This window comes from Trachypithecus francoisi, unplaced genomic scaffold (assembly GCF_009764315.1).
Source record: "Trachypithecus francoisi isolate TF-2019V2 unplaced genomic scaffold, Tfra_2.0 Lachesis_group4, whole genome shotgun sequence".
Lineage (NCBI taxonomy): Eukaryota > Metazoa > Chordata > Mammalia > Primates > Cercopithecidae > Trachypithecus > Trachypithecus francoisi.
In genome coordinates, this window is record NW_022681469.1 from 7,084,779 (window position 1) to 7,103,750 (window position 18,972).

An 18,972-nucleotide genomic window follows, 5' to 3' on the forward strand; every position below is an offset into this window, starting at 1 on the left:
TTGACATTTACTCTTAGGTTGGTGCACAAGTGATTGCGATTTTTGCCATTACTTTTAATGGCAGAACTGCAATTACTTTAGTACCAAACTAATAGTTATTTTAAAATGTAGGTCGCCCTGCTCTGCATTATGTCTCAAAACCTGTTCTTCCTGTGTCCACCTTCATATCCTTTGCACCAAACTAATAGTTATTTTAAAATATAGATCACCTTGCTCTGCAGTATGTCTCAAAACCTATTCCTCCTATCTCAACCTTTGTGTCCTTTGATCAACAACTTACCATTTCTTTCTTCCCGCCTTACCTTCTCTGAGTGTCTGGTTACCATGACTCTACTACTAGTTCTATTAGTTCAACTTTTTTAGATTCTGCATATAAGTGAGATCATGCAGTATTTGTCTTTCTGTGCCTGGCTTATTTCACTTAGCATAATATTCTCTAGATTCTTCTGAGTTGTTGCAAATGACAGGTCCCTCCCGCTTCTCTCTCTCTGTCTCTCTCTCTCTCTCCCCCCCTCTCTCCCCCTCCCCCCCGCCTTCTTCCCCTCTCTCTCCCCTCTCCCCCTTTCCCTCCCTCTTTCCTTAATCCCTCCCCTCCCCTCTTTTCCCTCCCCTTCTCCTTCCCTCCCTGCTTCCCTTCCCTCCCCCTCTTTTTCTACCCCCCTTCCCTCCCTCTCTTTCCTTCCTTCCTCCTTCCTTCCTTCCTTCCTTCCTTCCTTCCTTCCTTCCTTCCTCCTTCCTTCCTTCCTCCCTCCCTCCCTCCCTCCCTCCCTCCCTCTCTGTCTCTCTCTCTTTTTTTTCTTTGACAGGGTGTCACTCTGTCACCCAGGCTGGAGTACAGTGCCGTGATCACAACTCACTGCATCTCAACTTCCTGGGCTCAAGCAGGCCTCCCACCACAGCCTCCTGGGACTACAGGTGTGCGCTCACCACACCAGGCTAATTTTTTAAATTTTATGTAGAGATGGAGTCTTACTATGTTGCCCAGGCTGGTTTTGAATATCTGGGCATGAGCAGTCCTCCAGCCTTGGCCTCCCGAAGTGCTTTGATTATAGGCATGAGCCACCATCCTCCCGCTTTTCAAGGCTGAATAGTATTCCGTTGTTTATAGATAACCATATTTTCTTTATCCATTCATCTATTGATGGATACTTAGGTTGTTTCCATATCTGGCTATTATAAGTAATGCTCTAGTACGCGTGGGCATGCAGATATCCTTTTGACATTTATTTCAGTTCCTTTGGATATATACCCAGAAGTGTGATTACTAGATTATATGGTAATTCTATTTTTAGTTTTTTGAGAAAATTTTTTACCATTTTCCATAATGGCTGTACTAATGGACACCCCCACAACAGTGTACAGGACTTCCATTTTTTCTCTATCCTTGGTAATACTTACCTTTCCTCTTTTTATTAATAGCCACTTGAACAGGTGGTAGGTGATATGGCATTGTTGTTTTAATTTTCATTTCCCTAATAAGTAGTGATACTGAGCATTTTCTCGTGTACCTGTTGGCCATTTGTATGTGTTCTTTTGAGAAATGTTTGTTCAGCTATTTTTTAATCAGGTTGTTTTCTTGCTGTTTAGTTGGGTTCCATATGTAATTTGGATACTGAATATTTTCTCCCATTCCGTGGGTTGTCTCTTTACTTTGTTAATATTTTCATTTGCCATAAAGAGCTTTGTAGTTTAGCCATCCCATTTGTCTATTACTGCTTTTGTTGCCTGTCCTTTCAGGGTCATATCCAAAAAGTTATTGCCCACATGGAACTTTCTCCCTATGTTTTATTCTAGTAGTTTTATAGTTTGACATCTTAAACTTAAGACTTTATTTTGAATTGATTTTTGTGTGTTATGTGAGACAAGGGTATGATATTATTCTTGTGATGATGGACATACAGTTTTCTCAGCGCCATTTATTGAGGAGTCAGTTCTTTACCCATCGTGTTTTCTTGGCATCTTTGTTATAAATCAACCGAGTGTAAATGTGTGAGTTCATTCCTGTTCCATTGGTCGATGTGTCTTGTTGTTTTTTGAGCCAGGGTGGTGTCTGTGCCCAGGCGGGAGTGCGCTGGTGTGATCTTGGCTCTCTGCACCCTCTGCCTCCTGAGCTGAAGCCATCCACCCACCTGAGCCTCCTGAGTACCTGGGACTATAGGCGTTCACTATCACCCCTGGCTTGTTTTTTATTTTTAGTAGAAATGGGATTTCACCATGTTGCCCAGGCTGATTTCAAACTCCTGGGCTCAAGCAGTCTGCCTGCCTTAGCCTACACAAGTGCTGGGATTACAAGTGTGAACCACCGTGCCTGTCCAGATGTGTGTTTTTTTTTTAAAATGCCAGTACCGTACTATTTTGGTTACAATCATTTTGTAATGTTTTGAAATCAGACAGTGTGATGTGTCCATCATTGTTCTTTTTGCTCAAGGTGGTTTCGGCTATTTGATGTCTTCTGTGCTTCCATATGAATTTAAGGATAATTATTTCTGTGAAAACTGACATTGGAATTTTGATAGATATTGCATTGAATCTGTAGATCACTTTGGGTAGTATGGACAGCTAGTTTCACAGTATTAATTCTTCCAGTTCATGAACATAGGATATCTTTCCATTTCTTTGTGTTTTCTTAAATTTCTTTTGTGAGTTTCATAGTTTTCAGTATACAGGTCTTTTACCTCCCTGGTTGAAATTACACCTAAGTATTTAATTTTTTTGTTGCTATTATAAATGGGATTGTATTAATTTTCTTTTAGGATCGTTTGCTATTAGTATATAGAAATGCTGCTGATTTTTGTATATTTACTTTATATTCTGCTACTTTATCAAATTTGTTTATTAGTTCTAACAGTGTTTTGGTGGAGTCTTTAGGGTTTTGCATATATAAGATCATGCCATCAGCAAATAAAGACAGTTTCACTTCTTCCTTTCATGCTGGGATCCCTTATATCTTTCTCTTGATCATATTGCTCTTGCTAGGACTTACAGTAATATATTGAAATTTTTATATTCAGTATTTTATATTTTATATCAATTTTATATTGTTTTTCATTATGATTTTATTTCAGATATTGGGATTTCCATTTTAAGTGAAAGATTCTTAAACAATATCTTTTCTAGTTTCCAAATACTTGGATTTTTTTTTCTTGAAAGGGAGTCTTGCTCTGTTGCCCAGGCTATGCAGTGGTGTGATCTTGGTTCACTGGAACCACTGCCTCCTAGGTTCAAGCAGTTCTCCTGCCTCAGCCTCCCGAGTAGCTGGGACTACAGGTGTGCGCCACCACACCCAGCTAATTTTTGTATTTTTAGTAGAGATGGTGTTTCGCCAAACTCCTGACCTCAGGTGATCCACCTGCTTCAGCCTCCCAAAGTGTCAGAATTACAGTCATGAGCCACTGCACCTGGCTGGAAAATTTTAAGTTATCCATTTATTATCCATTTTTAGTTTTACTGCATTATTGTCAGAGAATGTTGCCTGCATGATATTGGTCACTTGCTATGTATCATGTACTCTTTTATGGCCTACTATGTAATCCACTCTGGAAATATTTTAATATACTTGAAAAGAATGTGAACTTTTAGTTGTAGATAGAACTGAATATAGTATCTCAAACTAATTTATTATGCTCAGGTAATTAATAATGAACAGTAAAGATGTTCAATACTTAATTTTTATCAGTTTGATATAGTATTTTCTGAGAAAAATAATTAAAATCTTCCACTGTTGTTGATCTTTTTTTTTTTAATCTTTGAGTTTTGTTAGTACAGGTTGAGTATCTCTTATCCAAAATGCTTGGGATAGGCCGGGCGCAGTGGGTTCATACCTGTAACTCCAGCACTTTAGGTGGCCAAGGCAGGTGGATCACCTGAGGCCAGGAGTTTGAGACCAGCCTGGCCACCATGGCAAAACTCCGTCTCTACTAAAAATACAAAAATTAGTTAGATGTTATGGTGTGTGCCTGTAGTCCCTGCTACTTGGGAGGCTGAGGCAGGAGAATTGCTTGAATCCAGGAGGTGGAGGTTACAGTGAACCTAGACTGTACCATTGCACTCCAGCCTGGACGACAGAGTGAGACTCCATCTAAAAAAAAAAACCAAAAACAAAATGGGACCAGATGTGTTTTGGATTTTGGATTTTTTTGGATTTTGGAATATTTGCACATACATAGTAAGTTATTTTGGGGATGGGAGACATTTATAAATATGAAATTCGTTTATGTTTTGTATATGCCTTATACACATAGCCTGAAGGTAATTTTATAGAATATTTAAGTAATTTTATGCTTGAAACAGAGTTTATTAAGTACTTAGGTATGAAATTTTCTACTTGTGATACCATGTTGGTGCTTAAAAAGTTTTGAATTTTGAAGCAGTTTAGATTTTGGATTTTCAGATTAGAGATGCTTAACCATCTCTTTCAGATTAGAGATTCATTTTGAGGCCTGTTGGTCTGAGTATATAGTTATGATGGATATCTATTATACTGCTATTGATAATTTTGTTAGTGTATGATATTGTTTTCATCTCTAATGCTGTGTTTTCTTTTTGACTTAACTTTCATTTTGTCTGATAAAATTATTGCCACTCAAACTTCCTTTTGGTTTATGTTTGCCTGGTATCTTTTTACATCCTTTCCCATCAACATTTTTGTCCTTGTTTTATGTGTCTCTTGTGTTTATACTTCCAACAGATTTTGCACCTATTTTTTTTAAATTTTTTTTTTGAGACAGAGTCTTGCTCTGTCACCCAGGCTGGAGGGCAGTGGCGTGATCTCGGCTCACTGCAACCTCCACCTCCCTGGTTCAAGCAATTCCCCTTCCTCAGCCTCACGAGTAGCTGGGATTATAGGTGTGCACCACCATACCTGGCTAAGTTTTTTGTATTTGCACCCAGCCGCAACCAATTTTTAAATCTAATTTTAATCTGTTCTCAAAAATGGTCTTTTAATTGGTGATTTTTGCCTTTTAATTGGTGGTTATGGTTTACATTATTGTAATGGCTAGTAAGATTTTGTATGCTATTTTAGAAAATGTTTTTCAGTTGCTGTATACATGTGTTATCTTTCTTTCTTTCTTTTTTTTTTTTTGAGATGGAGTCTTGCTCTTTCATCTAGGCTGGAGTGCTGTGGCACGATTCTCAGTTCATTGCAACCTCTGCCTCCTGGGTTCAAGCGATTCTCCTGCCTCAGCCTCCCGAGTAGCTTGGATTATGGGCACCTGCCACCACGCCCGGCTAATTTTTATATTTTTGGTAGAGATGGGATTTCACCGTGTTGGCCAGGCTGGTCTTCAACTCCTGACCTGTGATCGGCCCATCTCAGCCTCCCAAAGTGCTGGGATTACAGATGTGAGCCACTCTGCCTGGCCTCTTTTTTTTTTTTTTTTAAATAAATACAGACAAGGTCTCACTATGCTGCCCAGGCTGGTCTCAAAATCCTGGGGTCAAGCAGTCCTCCTGCCTTGACCTCCCAAAGCACTGGGGTTACAGTGTGAGCCATTGTTCCTGGCTGAGTTGCTGTATATATGTTTTTCTTTCTTGGTTGTGTGTGAGCACCTAATGAGGTACATGGAGAGGAGCCTTTGTGTGGGTTAGAATTCCCCTGTCTGTGGTCACAGGTGTTAACATAGTCTCACTGTGTTTCACACTTGGCTTCTAGCAATTTCTTAAAAACTTTTACTGAATTCTTATTACCCTGCTTGTGGTATTCAGTGGCCTCTTCCTGATGAGAGGTGCTTTTGTCTCATTTCTTTATGGAAGTGTCTTTCATCTGATGGTGAGTTGGTTGCCCTGTGATTTCTGCCCTCTGATGGGCTTCAGAAAAGTGAATTTGCAGATTCTCTGGTTGGGTTATGTTGTGTGGTTGGGCACAATGTTGTTTGCAGCTTTCAACAGCCAGACCAAAAGCTAGAAATTTCCTTTAACCTTGTATTAAAAAAAGTCAACAATAAATTACTCTGAGGTATTTGACCTCCCTTACTTCATACAACCTTTTCTAATTCTTTAATAATTTAAGTACTTCTCTAAAAGTATTTTCATTTTGGATCTGTTGTGTGGCAAAATTTCTGATGTCTTCTAAGCCAGAGAGTAATTTTATTATACCTTCATATTTAAGCGATAGTTTTGAATATAAAATTGAAGGCTAAGGTATTTTTCTGCAATAACTTGAAAATGTTGTTCCATTTTCTAATCAGGGCTGTTACAATCAATGTTGATAAGGCTAATGTCAACCTGATTGTTGCTTCTCATGTGTAGTGTTTCTAGGGGAAGAAACAAACCAGAAATGGGATATGGTGAAATAAATGTAAGCTTAATAGTCAGTGAAAATTACAAATAAGAGTATAGTAAGATACTGGCAAAGCATATGGTGGTGGTCTTTTTTTGGCAAGAGGAAATTTTCGTTTTCAACTTGACTTGATTTTTTTTTTTGAAATTAGACTACATTTAATTTGTGCATATGTGTATGTCTCAGTACCAGCAGACAACATAATTTATCGTGAACTTGAAATAGGTGATTTATTAGAAAAACAAAAGCTAATTTTGATAAAAAGTAATTAGTTGAGAGTCCAATATGAACTAAAGCTAAGTTTTAAAAAGTCACCTCAAAAGGCTATTGGTTAGTTCTATCACCTGGTAATGCAAGATATGTAAGATCATGGGGTAAATATCATAGAGGTAACTTTAATGCCCAGAAGAAGGATTTGGGTATAGCAGCAGTAAATATCTTGTGAAGTGTAAATATAATCAAGAGGAAGCAGTCCTTTTAATTTCATTCTTTCTAAGATCTCTTAGTAAGTGTATATTCCATTACGTATATTGTTTGTTCTCTCTTAACTTTTAAATGTTTTTTTTTAAATTAATAGACTTAGAGCAGTTTTAGGTTTACACAAAAATTGAGCTAATTCTCCCACCTCCACCCCCGGCAGTTTCCCTCATGATTAGTATTGTGTGCTGTGTTACAGTTGATAAACCAATATAGATACATTATTTTTAACTACAGTCCATAGTTTACATTAGGGCTCAGTATCTGTCATTATAGTATCATATAAAATGGTTTCACTGGCCTAAAACAATCCCCTTTGCTCCTAATCCCTTTCTTCCCTCCTATTCAGCTCTTCTGCTTCCCCAAAAATCTCCTACCACTCAACCCAGGAACTATTTAAGTTTATATTTTTATATCTCCCCATGTGTATGCATGTGTGTGGTATATATATATCATGCATAATGAACGTTCCATCAAGTGGTTAAATAAAACTGTCACCATATGTTTTACAGAGCTGTCATGCAGTTGGGTGGCTACTAAACTCTACCTTCTTTCCCATTTTTAGCTTGCATTTTTTTTTTTTTTTTCCTGAGACAGTCTTGCTCTGTCACCCAGGCTAGAGTGCAGTGGTTCGATCTCAGCTTACTGCAACCTCCGCCTCCCGAATGCAAGCGAGGTGCTTTAGCCATCCGAGTAACTGGAATTACAGGGATGCGCCACCACACCCAGCTAATTTTTGTATTTTTAGTAGAGATGGGATTTCACCACGTTGGGCAGGCTGGTCTCGAACTTCGGCCTCCCGGAATGCTGGGATTACAGGCATGAGCCACTGTGCCTGGCCCTCATCTTTAGCTTTCTCTTACTTGGATTTTTTCCTAGTCAAATATGAAAGAAAATAACTTTTCTGAGTACTAAGTAGAATTTTTTGGATTTGATATGTGTACTACTTTTAAAAATGCTATGGAAAAGTAGATTTCCAAATTTATTAAACTTAATTGTTCTTATGGGTAATCACTGAATAGACTGTAGAAAATAGATTGAAAAGCTTAGCTTGCACTTTAGACATAATTTAAAAGCACAAGTATCTATGGTTGTCACTTAAAGTAGTTGAATAAAGCTACTTTTCTTCTTCTCTGACTTACATTTCATTTTTACTAGTGAACAGCTCTGCGCTTTTTGCTACTGTGGGGAAAAAAGTTCCTTAGGACAAGGAGACTTAAAACAGTTCAGAGTAACGCCTGGATTTGTCTTGCCATGGAGAAACAACCTTCTAACAAGAAGGACATTGATGACAACAGCAATGGAACCTATGAGAAAATACAAAACTCAGCACCACGAAAACAAAGAGGACAGAGAAAGTAAGCAGTTTTGAATTTAAATTGTTGGAATAGATTAAGACTGCATATAATTTATTTCCATTGTAATATTTATAAATTTTCAGATGGGGGTTGTTCTTGTTGAACAGTGTCTCATGTTTTCCCCATTTATGGGATACTCTGACTCACCGTTAACCCAATTAATCCAACAAACTGTCCTTTTCACAAATTTTTCTTCTTATTTTTAAGAACGTTTATCTTAATTGTATATGAAATCGATGTGATCACAAAACTAAACTTTTGGAAGAAAACTTCAAAGAACATAACACAAGCTGAGAGGGAGGGAATTCATGGAATTTATAAATGGAAAGAAGATATTAATAAAACAGATCAATGAAGTCCTTCTTTTGTTTCTCTAAATAAGCTTTTAATTGTAAGAATCTAACAATACAATAGCAAATTCAGAATTGGTTTTCACTGCTCATGTCTTTTGTGTCATTCATTCATTGATCCATTTAATTAATTTAATTTATATATATGTTTATGTGCTTCAGAAAATGTTGCACTGTCCTATACATTCTTCCCTCCCTCTCTCCCTCCCCTGCCTTCCTTCCCAGAAGATGCTTTTTTCTTTTTTAAGGATTTTTTTTTTGTAATTATATATGTATGTCTGTATTCATGGGCACATTGTAATTACCTGAAGCTCTTGTCTAGTATATTTTAAAATATTTTGTACAGTTGTGTTTAAAGACCATATTAATACGGAGACTTGGCTGTGCTGGTTAAGGGAGTAGAAGTTTCTGTAGTTGATGAGAATGTGTAAAAATTAATTTAGCTTGCAAAGCTAACAGACTCTGCCTCTTGAGGGTGATGATGTAATCACTCAAGTGCTTATCTGGCTTATATCCAAATTTAAGTACTAAATCATTGTTGTGTTGTACTTACTTGATTGGCTCCTTGTTTTGAACTGCTGCCAATGCCTTGAAGACCTAAAGTAGGAAATGAAACAGAAAAAGAGGGAGGATCTTTTAAAGGAATTTAAGGTGCAACAGTTTAAGGAAGCTTAGAAGTACTATATTTGGAGAGTTGTGATGCTTTGGAGGCTGTAGCCTTATCTTTAGTTATCAATGGAGTACACGCATCTTAATAAAACAATCAGAAGGCCAGCAAACTTATTAGTATTAACAAACTTAATGGACTGAATCAGGCTGTATCTTCTATCCTCATGTTCTGCCTTAAATAATGGCAATTATATAAAATCCTGTCTTGAGAAATAGGTTTCATTTCCTTGTTTTAAAAGTGAAATTAATTTTTAGTGAAAAATTCTTATGAGCTCAGATAATAATATAAAAGCCTTTGTTAAATGAAAGTCTTTATATATACTTAGTGCTTACCAACTTAATAAGTAATGATAACATGCCAGTTAATGAAGTACACTTAAAAATTTGGCATCATTTAAGGGTAGGCGATTAATTTAGCTTGGTAATGATTTCAAATATTTACAAAATGTATGTTACTAATAAAGTTTAAATAGCGAATTTAAAAAACATTTTCACAAAGGAGGTTTTGAAAATGTCTTTCCAGGCCGGGCGCGGTGGCTCAAGCCTGTAATCCCAGCACTTTGGGAGGCCGAGACGGGCGGATCACGAGGTCAGGAGATCGAGACCATCCTGGCTAACACTGCAAAACCCCGTCTCTACTAAAAATACAAAAAAAAAACTAGCCGGGCGAGATGGCGGGCGCCTGTAGTCCCAGCTACTCGGGAGGCTGAGGCAGGAGAATGGTGTGAACCCGGGAGGCGGAGCTTGCAGTGAGCTGAGATCCGGCCACAGCACTCCAGCCTGGGCGACAGAGCGAGACTCCGTCTCGACAAAAAAAAAAAAAAAAAAAAAAAGAAAATGTCTTTCCTCTCATTTTCACTATCTAAAAAAATCAAGATTTTTTTTCAACTCTTTTTGTTTTATAACTTAGAATTTTGTGGGGTATGCATTTCAGCTGATTCCTCTTGATATCTCTTTCTAAGCTGGGCTGCTGTCATCCTTAGTGTTGACACTGATATCTTACTGATATGGTATATACATACAAACCAGTCTCAAAACTTAAAGGTTTAATTTGATTAAGCTGCTGGTTAGGACCTGATTCTTAATAAATTAGTCATTCTCTTGATTTTTTCACACCCCTTTCCCTCATCAAATACTAGTGCAAAGCAGTATGTTAAAACAACACTTAGTGATTATAGATGAACTGTTTTTTTTTTTTCTCCGACTAAAATAACAATGATTTGTAATGGAGAATATATTTGTAGGAATAGAGATTATACTTATATGAAATAATTTGTTCTCATTTTACTGTGGGCATTTATTAAAATGAGAATTTAAAGTTAGCATAGCATGCTAAACCTTTTTAAAAAAAGTCTATGCATTTCTAATGCTGAACATAAAAACATTACTGGTTATTTTTATATGGTTTGATATTTAAATGTACTTATTGAAATATGTTAATACTTTTTTTCTTTCAATGATTCCAGGTATAAAAATGTTTAGTACCCTGGTCATTGTGCTGATTTTCTCTTAATAGGAATCATGATAAATATCCAGCATACAGAAGTGCAGTGAGTTATGATCTATATTCAATAGTGATTTAATCCAGAATTATGATCAGGTTAAATACTATGGTATTAGGAGAAGATTTAAGTTTTAGTGGTAGTCATCTGATTTCCCATATTTAATATTAAGTACAATAGCCATTTTTATTTATTTAATGATCTTAAATAATACCTAAAGTGTTAGAGCTTGAAAGCCTGAAATCTCCCATACGTTGTTTACTTTATTCAATGTTCTTTGTTTAGACTATAGTTTTTGCTGTTATACTATCTTCCTTATTCTACATGCCTTTGGTAGCTATTTTCTTTTTTGCTTTTTACTTTCAATTTGTGATATACAGTCTTGATTGAGAGTACTTGCAACGTCATGCCACAGACCAGCTGTTGAGATTTGTTGACGGGATCATAGGAAAGCTACAGCTGATACATTCCATTCCTCCTGCCTCTGTTTTCACACTCTGTAGTGGGTTTTCATTTTCCCTGGAAAATATCCTATCTTTACATAGTTAACTGCCACCTCTGTTGTGGCAGTCCTCAGTCAAGATACAGCAAACTAAACATTTCTGATTTGATCAAGTTTTGTTTTGTAAGCCTTTAAGTAAAGCCAAAGGAAATACTCATGTGTTAAATACAATTCCTGACTAGGATATGAGAGTCAGTTTTAAAAACATTATATTATGGAATGGAAAAACAAATCTAGTACTTCCCTATGGGTTTGGAGACTCTTTTTCTTAGTTGTTACTTATATAATACGGCAACCCAGTTTAATATTATACCGTGGATAATACTAACAGATGAATTCTAAAAGTTGGTTTATGACAGTTAATGCCTGATAAATTAAAATTGATTTGGCAGTACATTGCATTTGAACAGTTAAAAATGAAACAATTTTCTGCTTGTTTTCACTTTCACAGCTATTTTATTTTATTTTCAGAGAACGATCTCCTCAGCAGAATATAGTATCTTGTGTAAGTGTAAGCACCCAGACAGCTTCAGATGATCAGGCTGGTAAACTGTGGGATGAACTCAGTCTGGTTGGGCTTCCAGATGCCATTGATGTCCAAGCCTTATTTGATTCTACAGGTATGGGCATGTTTTCAATAATAACTGCCTCTTAATTCTGGAAGCATTTTAATTTTAATGCATTATTAACGTCCTCAATAATAAATACCTCTCGTCTAGAAATAATTAGAATCATACTATAAGAAATAATTATTAAATATGCCTCATTAGGTAAAATAAATTGTCTAATAAGGTTTATCTAATTTGTTTAAAATCTGTACAGTATCACCACCAGACTGGATGCTTTTTAAAATACTTGTATTTATTCTTGTGTAGATAGCAGTGCCATGGAGATCTGACAATTGAGGAAAGAGAAAATTTTAAAGGGGAAAATTTTAAAGTGAGAACTTGGGGAATGTGGCATTCTGAGTCTGTTTTATTTGGGCATGAATGAAAATAGGTCTTAGCTGGGTAGATTATCTTATTATGACAGTATTATAACTCAGCACTCATGATATGGTGCTATTGGAATTTAAAGTACATCTCATTTTATAGTTGAACTGCAGATTGACTGATAGTGGTTCAAATGTTATGTGGTGGATAATTTAAAGGCTGAAGTGTTAATAATCATTGATATGTGCTCTCACTGTGGGATGAGGGAAGTAGAGGTGTATGTGCAGTTTATTTTCTATACATATCCTTTGTATATCACTGTAACAAAGTACTAAATGATGTTTTGTTTTTTAAAGATACCAGAAACATACCAAATACATATATAATATTTAAATAAAATGACTAAAAACTAATTTTGTTTGTTGAAGAAATAATCACTAATTCAGTGATTCTTCAACCAGATGAGCATCATAATAACCAGACGGCTTGTTAAAACACAGATTGCTGGCAGGGAATGGTGGCTCACAGCTGTAATCCCAGCACTTTGGCAGGCTGAGGAAGGTGGATTGCTTGAACTCAGGAGTTCAAGACCAGCCTGGGCAACATCGCGAAACCCTCTCTCTACAAAAAATGAAAAAATTCGCTGGGTCTGGAGGCATGTGCCTGTAGTCCTGGCTATTTGGCAAGGCTGAGGCAGGAGGATTGCTTGAGCCCTGGAGGTTGAGGCTGCAGTGAGCTGTGTTCATGCCACTGAACTTCAGCCTGGGTGACAAAGTGAGACCCTGTCTCAAAACCAAAACCAAAAAAAAAAAAAAAAAAACCAAACACAGATTGCTGGGCTTCACTGCAAGAGTTTTTGATTCAGTAAATCTCAGTTGTGAGCTGCACATCTGCATTTTTTTGGTTTTAATTTTAAGATGGAGTCTTGCTCTGTTGCACAGGCTGGAGTGCAGTGGCGTGATCTCAGCTCACTGCAACCTCTGTCCCCTGGGTTCAAGTGATTCTCATGCCTCAGCCTCCTGAGTAGCTGGGATTACAGGCATGCGCCACCACGCCCAGCTAATTTGTAGAGACGGAGTTTGCCATGTTAGCCAGGCTGGTTTCAAGTTCCCCCCCTCAAGAGATCCACCAGCTTTGGCCTCCCAAAGTGCTGAGATTACAGGAGCGAGCCACTGTGCCCAGACAGATTCTGTATTTCTGAGAAGTTCTCAGGTTGATATTGATATTGACACTCAGTGGTTGGTCCACATTTTTGGGAGGGCCACTTTACTGGTATCACAAATATAGGATGCCATTGTATATTTACATATTAGAGTTGATTTTGAAGTTTCATGTCTTTATTAGCTTTAATATTTTTAATGTTTGCTCATTTGCTCCTTTTCGTTTTTCCCATTTTAGGCACTTGTTGGGCTCATCACCGTTGTGTGGAGTGGTCACTAGGAGTATGCCAGATGGAAGAACCATTGTTAGTGAACGTGGACAAAGCTGTTGTCTCAGGGAGCACAGAAGTAAGTAGACAAAGCAAATATTTAAATCATAGTTTTATAACATTCACTTTAATCAGAAGTTCACTTGAAAGAATTATTAAATGATTGCTGTAGTGTAAAAGCTCTCAAAATAGGAAATTATTAATTTTTATTAAGAGTAATTTTAGGCTGGGTACGGTGGCTCACACCTGTAATCCTAGCACTTTGGGAGGCCGAGGCGCGTGGATCACTTAAGGTCAGGAGTTCAAGACGAGCCTGGCCAACATGGTAAAACCCCTTCTTTACCAAGAATACAAAAATTAGCTGGGCATGGTAGCAGTGGCCCGTAATCCCAGCTACTTGGGATGCTGAGGCAGGAGAATTGCTTGAACCTGGGAGGGGGAAGTTGCAGGTAGCCGAGATCGTGCCATTGCACTCCAGCCTGGGTGACAGAGCGAGATGCTGTTTAAAAAAAAAAGTTATTTTGTGCAAAAATTAGCCGAGCATGCTGGTGCACACGTGTAGTCCCAGCAACTTGGGGTGCTGAGGTGGGAGGATTGCTTGAGTCCAGTAGATTGAGGTTGCAGTGAGCCATGATTGCACCACTGCACTCCAGCCTGGGTGCTGGAGTGAGACCCTGCCTTAAAAAAAAAAAAAAAAAAAAAAAAAAATTAATTTGTGTAAGCCATTGGAGTGTAGTATGTTATTCAGTGAACTTGAATCTTTTAAAATAATAGTTTACATTTAAATTAGAAATGAAAATTTTAGAAATGAAAAATTTGAACTGTGCTTATAATTCATGTGGTTACTTTTTAAGACAAAACTATTTAATAATGATTTAAAATGAGAGAAAATATTTGAAAAGATTTGAAGGTCAGTAGTCCATAATGTGGACTACCTTTGTTTGATATTTTAAAAAGTGATTAAAGATTTTTTTTAGTCCGGTTAGCAGTTCAGTTCATCTTCATTGCATTGTATCAAATATGTGCATAGTCTTCCGTTTTTCTTAGCTTTTCCTGTGATTTTCATGTAATTTTGAAACAATATATATTTTGAAACAAATACAAATTCAATAGCTACCTCCCATTTATAAAGACAACAAACTCTATGAAGTAATAGTGCTTTGCTGTCTACAAATTTCTTTTCTTTTTCTTTTTTCTTAAAATGTAGAGATGGAGTCTCACCATGTTGCCCAGGCTGATCTCAAACTCCTGGGCCCAAGGGATCCTCTCTTCTCTCCTTGGCCTCCTGAAGTGCTAGGATTTTAGATGTGAGCCACTGTGCCTGGCCTTCCCTTTTTTTTTTTTTTTTTTTGGAGAGGAGTTTTGTTCTATCGCCCAGGCTGGAGTGTAGTGGCATGATCTCAGCTCACTGCAACCTCTGCTTCCCTGGTTCAGGCGATTCTGCTGCCTCAGCCTCCTGAGTAGATGGGATTATAGGCTTATGCCACCAACCTGGCTGATTTTTGTATATTTAGTAGAGATGGGGTTTCATCACATTGGCCAGGCTGATCTCGAACGCCTGACCTCAGGTGATCTGCCCGCCTCGGCTTCCTGATGTGCTGGGATTACAGGTGTAAGCCACTGTGCCCGGCACCTTTGATTTTTAACAGTCTTTCTGGGAGAAGAGAGACAGCCCTTCCAGTGAAATACTAAAACTGGAAATTTTGACCTTAGAAACTATATGGGCTTTGATAGATAGAACATAGGCAAAGCTTTCAAAAGTATAGTTGAGACAAGGACTTAGATTCAAGTAATAGTTCAATCTTTAGAACATTAGCTTTCCTCGGATTATCAAAACGACCTGATTTACATAGATGAGTAACCATCACCTCAAGAGTAGTGAAGTTAGAGTGCTTGTTTTGGAAATTTTACATTAAAGTGTATGTGTCATCAAATTTTGAACAGTTTAATGCATAATAGTATTTTCCCCAGCCTGAGCATTCTTAGAGGCTGGATTAAGACAATGATATTTCAGTGAAAACCGTCTCTTTTATGAATTACTTCACAAAAGTAATTTTTATTTTGGGCTATTTTGTGACAGTAAAAAGTATTACAGGGAAGGTAACAAAGGCTAAATGAGCTTTTTGGTGGTGGATTGGAAATAGAGGAATCAATATAAACTCATAGTGTTTGATACTTAGTACAGAAATGTACGTGTATGTATTTGTCTGAGTTTGTATGTATACATATATTTCCTACCTCTGTTTGCTGGGAAGGTAGTTAAAAGAAAACTTGCCTCACTCTGTCCCTTTTGGACAAAAGTTACCGTTTTTGTTCTTACTGATTAATAATTAAATTGTATTTAGAGATGAAGACTGTATCCTACCACTAGCAGAGGAATTACAACAAGGCCTCAGGAGACATTGCATCCCTTCTGACTTTGTTTAGGCATTGGTATTTGGTGAGCCTAAGCAAGTTAAATGCAGATTGAGTACTTGGAGTAGGTAGACCATGTGGGGATTAGAAGGAACCTAGTGGTAACTCTCTCAAACCTTTACTTCTCCACTAGATTCAATCACTCAAAACTCACAGGAGTGTCAGTTTTGTATTGCCATTTGTACTGTTTTTTGTTTGTTTTGTCCTTCAATTCCCCTCCCCTCCCCTCCTCTCCCCTCCCCTCCCCTCTCCCCTCCCACACTTCCTGCCTTCCTCTCTCCCTCCCTCCCTCTCTCCCTCTGCTTTCCTTCCTTTCTTCCTCTCCTTTCCTTCCTTCCTTCCTCCCTCTTCTTTCCTTCCTTCCTTCCTCTTCTTTACGCCCTTATTTCCAGGGTCTCACCCTGTTGTCCAGGCTGGAGAGCAGTGGCGTGATCACAGCTCATTGGCAACCTTGGCCTCCCAGGCTCAAACGATCCTTCCCCCAGCCTCCCGAATAGCTGGGACCACAGGCATGCACCACCTTGCCTAGCTAGTTTTTAAATTTTTTGTAGAGACTAGGTTCTGCTGTGTTGTCCAGGCTAGTCTACATCTCCTGAGCTCAAGCAATCCTCCCACCTTATCCTCCGGAAGTGCTGGGATTGCAGGCGTGTGCCACCACGCCTGGCTTTTGTTCATTATTCTTCATTATCAAATAGACACAAGATGGACCGGTTAGTTAGAACTTTGTCTCAAGAAAGGAAGACTTGTCTCACTGGCACAGATTCAAACATAAAACAACACATTTGTTGACAAGGCTGTGGGGAAACGTACTCTCATTCTTTGCTGCTGCAGATGCAAATTGGTACACATCTTTTGGAGGGAAATTTGGTGATACCTAACAAACTATGTATGCATTTACCTCTCAATTATTCTAGGAATCTATCCTGAATATGCCTCTAACAATACAAATTACGTATTATTAAATGTTATTAATTATAGTATTATTTAATTTGTGAAATATTGGAAACAAACTAAATGCCCACACAGAGGAGAATGGTTGAATAAGCTGTTACATCCATACATCCATATAATGGAGTGCCATGCAGATAAATCAGAAACTAGAGATCGGTTACCTATAGGGAGTGGGAGGGAGAAGAAGGGAATGGAAATCTGTGTAGCATGGATGAAATGTGAGTGGCACTTCTCAGAGTATATTTGTTAGTATAACTCTAATTCTTAGAACCGTAGGATTATTTTACATGCTTCTATGCAGTTGCCACCAACTAGGATGTGGGGTACCAAATAAGCAATTACCACCAACCCAGATGGAGGAGAACCCAAAAAGGAATAGTAAAATTCACAAAGAAGTGGATAGGGAAGGAAAGAACTCACCTAAGTAACTGTAGAAAATGGTGTCTTGAGACAAAAAGAACTGTATGGTCATGGTCATGCTGTAGTGTTAAAATGAGATCAGAAGTGTGAATATAAACTCATGGTTTTTAATATTTACACTGACATACAGAAATATAGATGTGTACATATGTATGAGTTAATTTGAATATGTATATTTCCTGCTTCTATCCCCGGAGAGGGCATAGAACCGGCACACCCCAGTAGCATTGAGAATGCCTAGTGCTTAGATCTTGGTCTCTAACCATTGTTCTTCAATGAAAGGAACCAGGGCTCCTTGAGAAGTAGTTCCTTACAGGACTGGTGCAGAGAAAATACAAGGTAAGCCTAGATCATCTTGTGGTGCCAGAAAGTAACGAAGTGCTTAAAAAGATGAAAACCTGTTCAAAGCATGGCAACCAACCTGAAGGAGCTCCTAAGAACTGGACCAATTTTAGCAACCACAAAAATAATGATAATATTGCATTTTCATCCATAGAATAAGTACACGAGTCCATACTGATATAAATAAATATAGATTGTCCAGTCACATCACTGCTGTACTTAAAACACTCTTTTTCAGTGACTTACCAATTTATTCTGAGGAAAAAAAAAAAACAGATTCTGTACTAACCTGTAAGGCTCTACATGATCCTTGCCACGCCTCACATGTACTTCTCAGACTTCTTTCACTATAACTGTTCATTTACTTCCTTAAGCCACACTGACCTCGTTGGTCTTACTCAAGTACGCAGACGCAGGTCCACCTCAGGGCCTTTCATAATGCATGAGTTGTCCCCTCATATCCTTTATGTATTTATTCAAGCGTGACTTTACAGTGAGGCCTTTGCTAGGCTTGCTGTCAAAGATTCCAAATGCTTTCTCTTCCTGTAATATCTGCTTTTTTTGTCTTCTTTTTTGTACTTATCACCTCTGACAGAGTGTATATTCACTTAATAATCTTACTTATTGTTCATCTCCCTCTCGCTAGTATAGTAGTGCTATTTGGATAGGGTTTTTTCTGTTTTGGTTATTCCTCAGTAAACATTTGTAGACTAATTAATAGCAGTGAAGATCAGTCATGGAATCATTCATAGGCAGCAAATAAGTTTGAAGTACCCAAAAGTGTTACTGGAGGTTATCAATGTGGCTAATTACATGAAAGTTTATATACTTAATCTCTAAATAGAGCAAATCTTTACAGTTCTACAGAAATGGTTGGGAAGGAGGAGCCAAGGAAAATTTCTGCTATCACAAAAGTTTCCCTAGGGACGATATAGCTATTGAACTTATAAGACATTTATATTTTGCCAAAAGGTAGATGTTCTAAATTTGCTGACCTTTGCTAGGTGCGGTGGCTCCCACCTGTAATTCTAGCACGTTGGCAGGCCAAGATGGGAGGATTTCTTGAGCCCAGGAGTTTGAGACCAGCCTGGGCAACATAGTGAGATTTCGTCTCTATTAAAATAAAAAATAAAAAATTAAATTTGCTGATCTTTCTTATGTTGACATGTAGCTGAGTATATTCTGATACCTAGCTCTATTTTCAAAGAAAACAAACACTTTAACCTGCCCCTTCAAGATAAAGTTGACATTTCAACATTGAGAATGCAGTGACTTTTCAAAGAAACATGTCCTGGGGGGTTGAACATTTCGAAAACAGATGTTTTGAACTATTTATATTGATATT

General features: G+C 37.7%; 1 protein-coding gene across 1 annotated transcript in view; it reads left to right on the forward strand.

Annotated features, from left to right (window-relative positions):
• The window catches only part of KMT2C (lysine methyltransferase 2C), a 302,059-nt gene that overhangs the window by 108,647 nt on the left and 174,440 nt on the right, over positions 1-18,972 (forward strand). Inside the window, 4 exon segments of the mRNA XM_033193165.1 lie at positions 7,916-8,019; positions 8,022-8,115; positions 11,610-11,758; positions 13,469-13,578. Of these exon segments, the coding sequence (XP_033049056.1) occupies positions 7,916-8,019; positions 8,022-8,115; positions 11,610-11,758; positions 13,469-13,578 (457 nt within the window).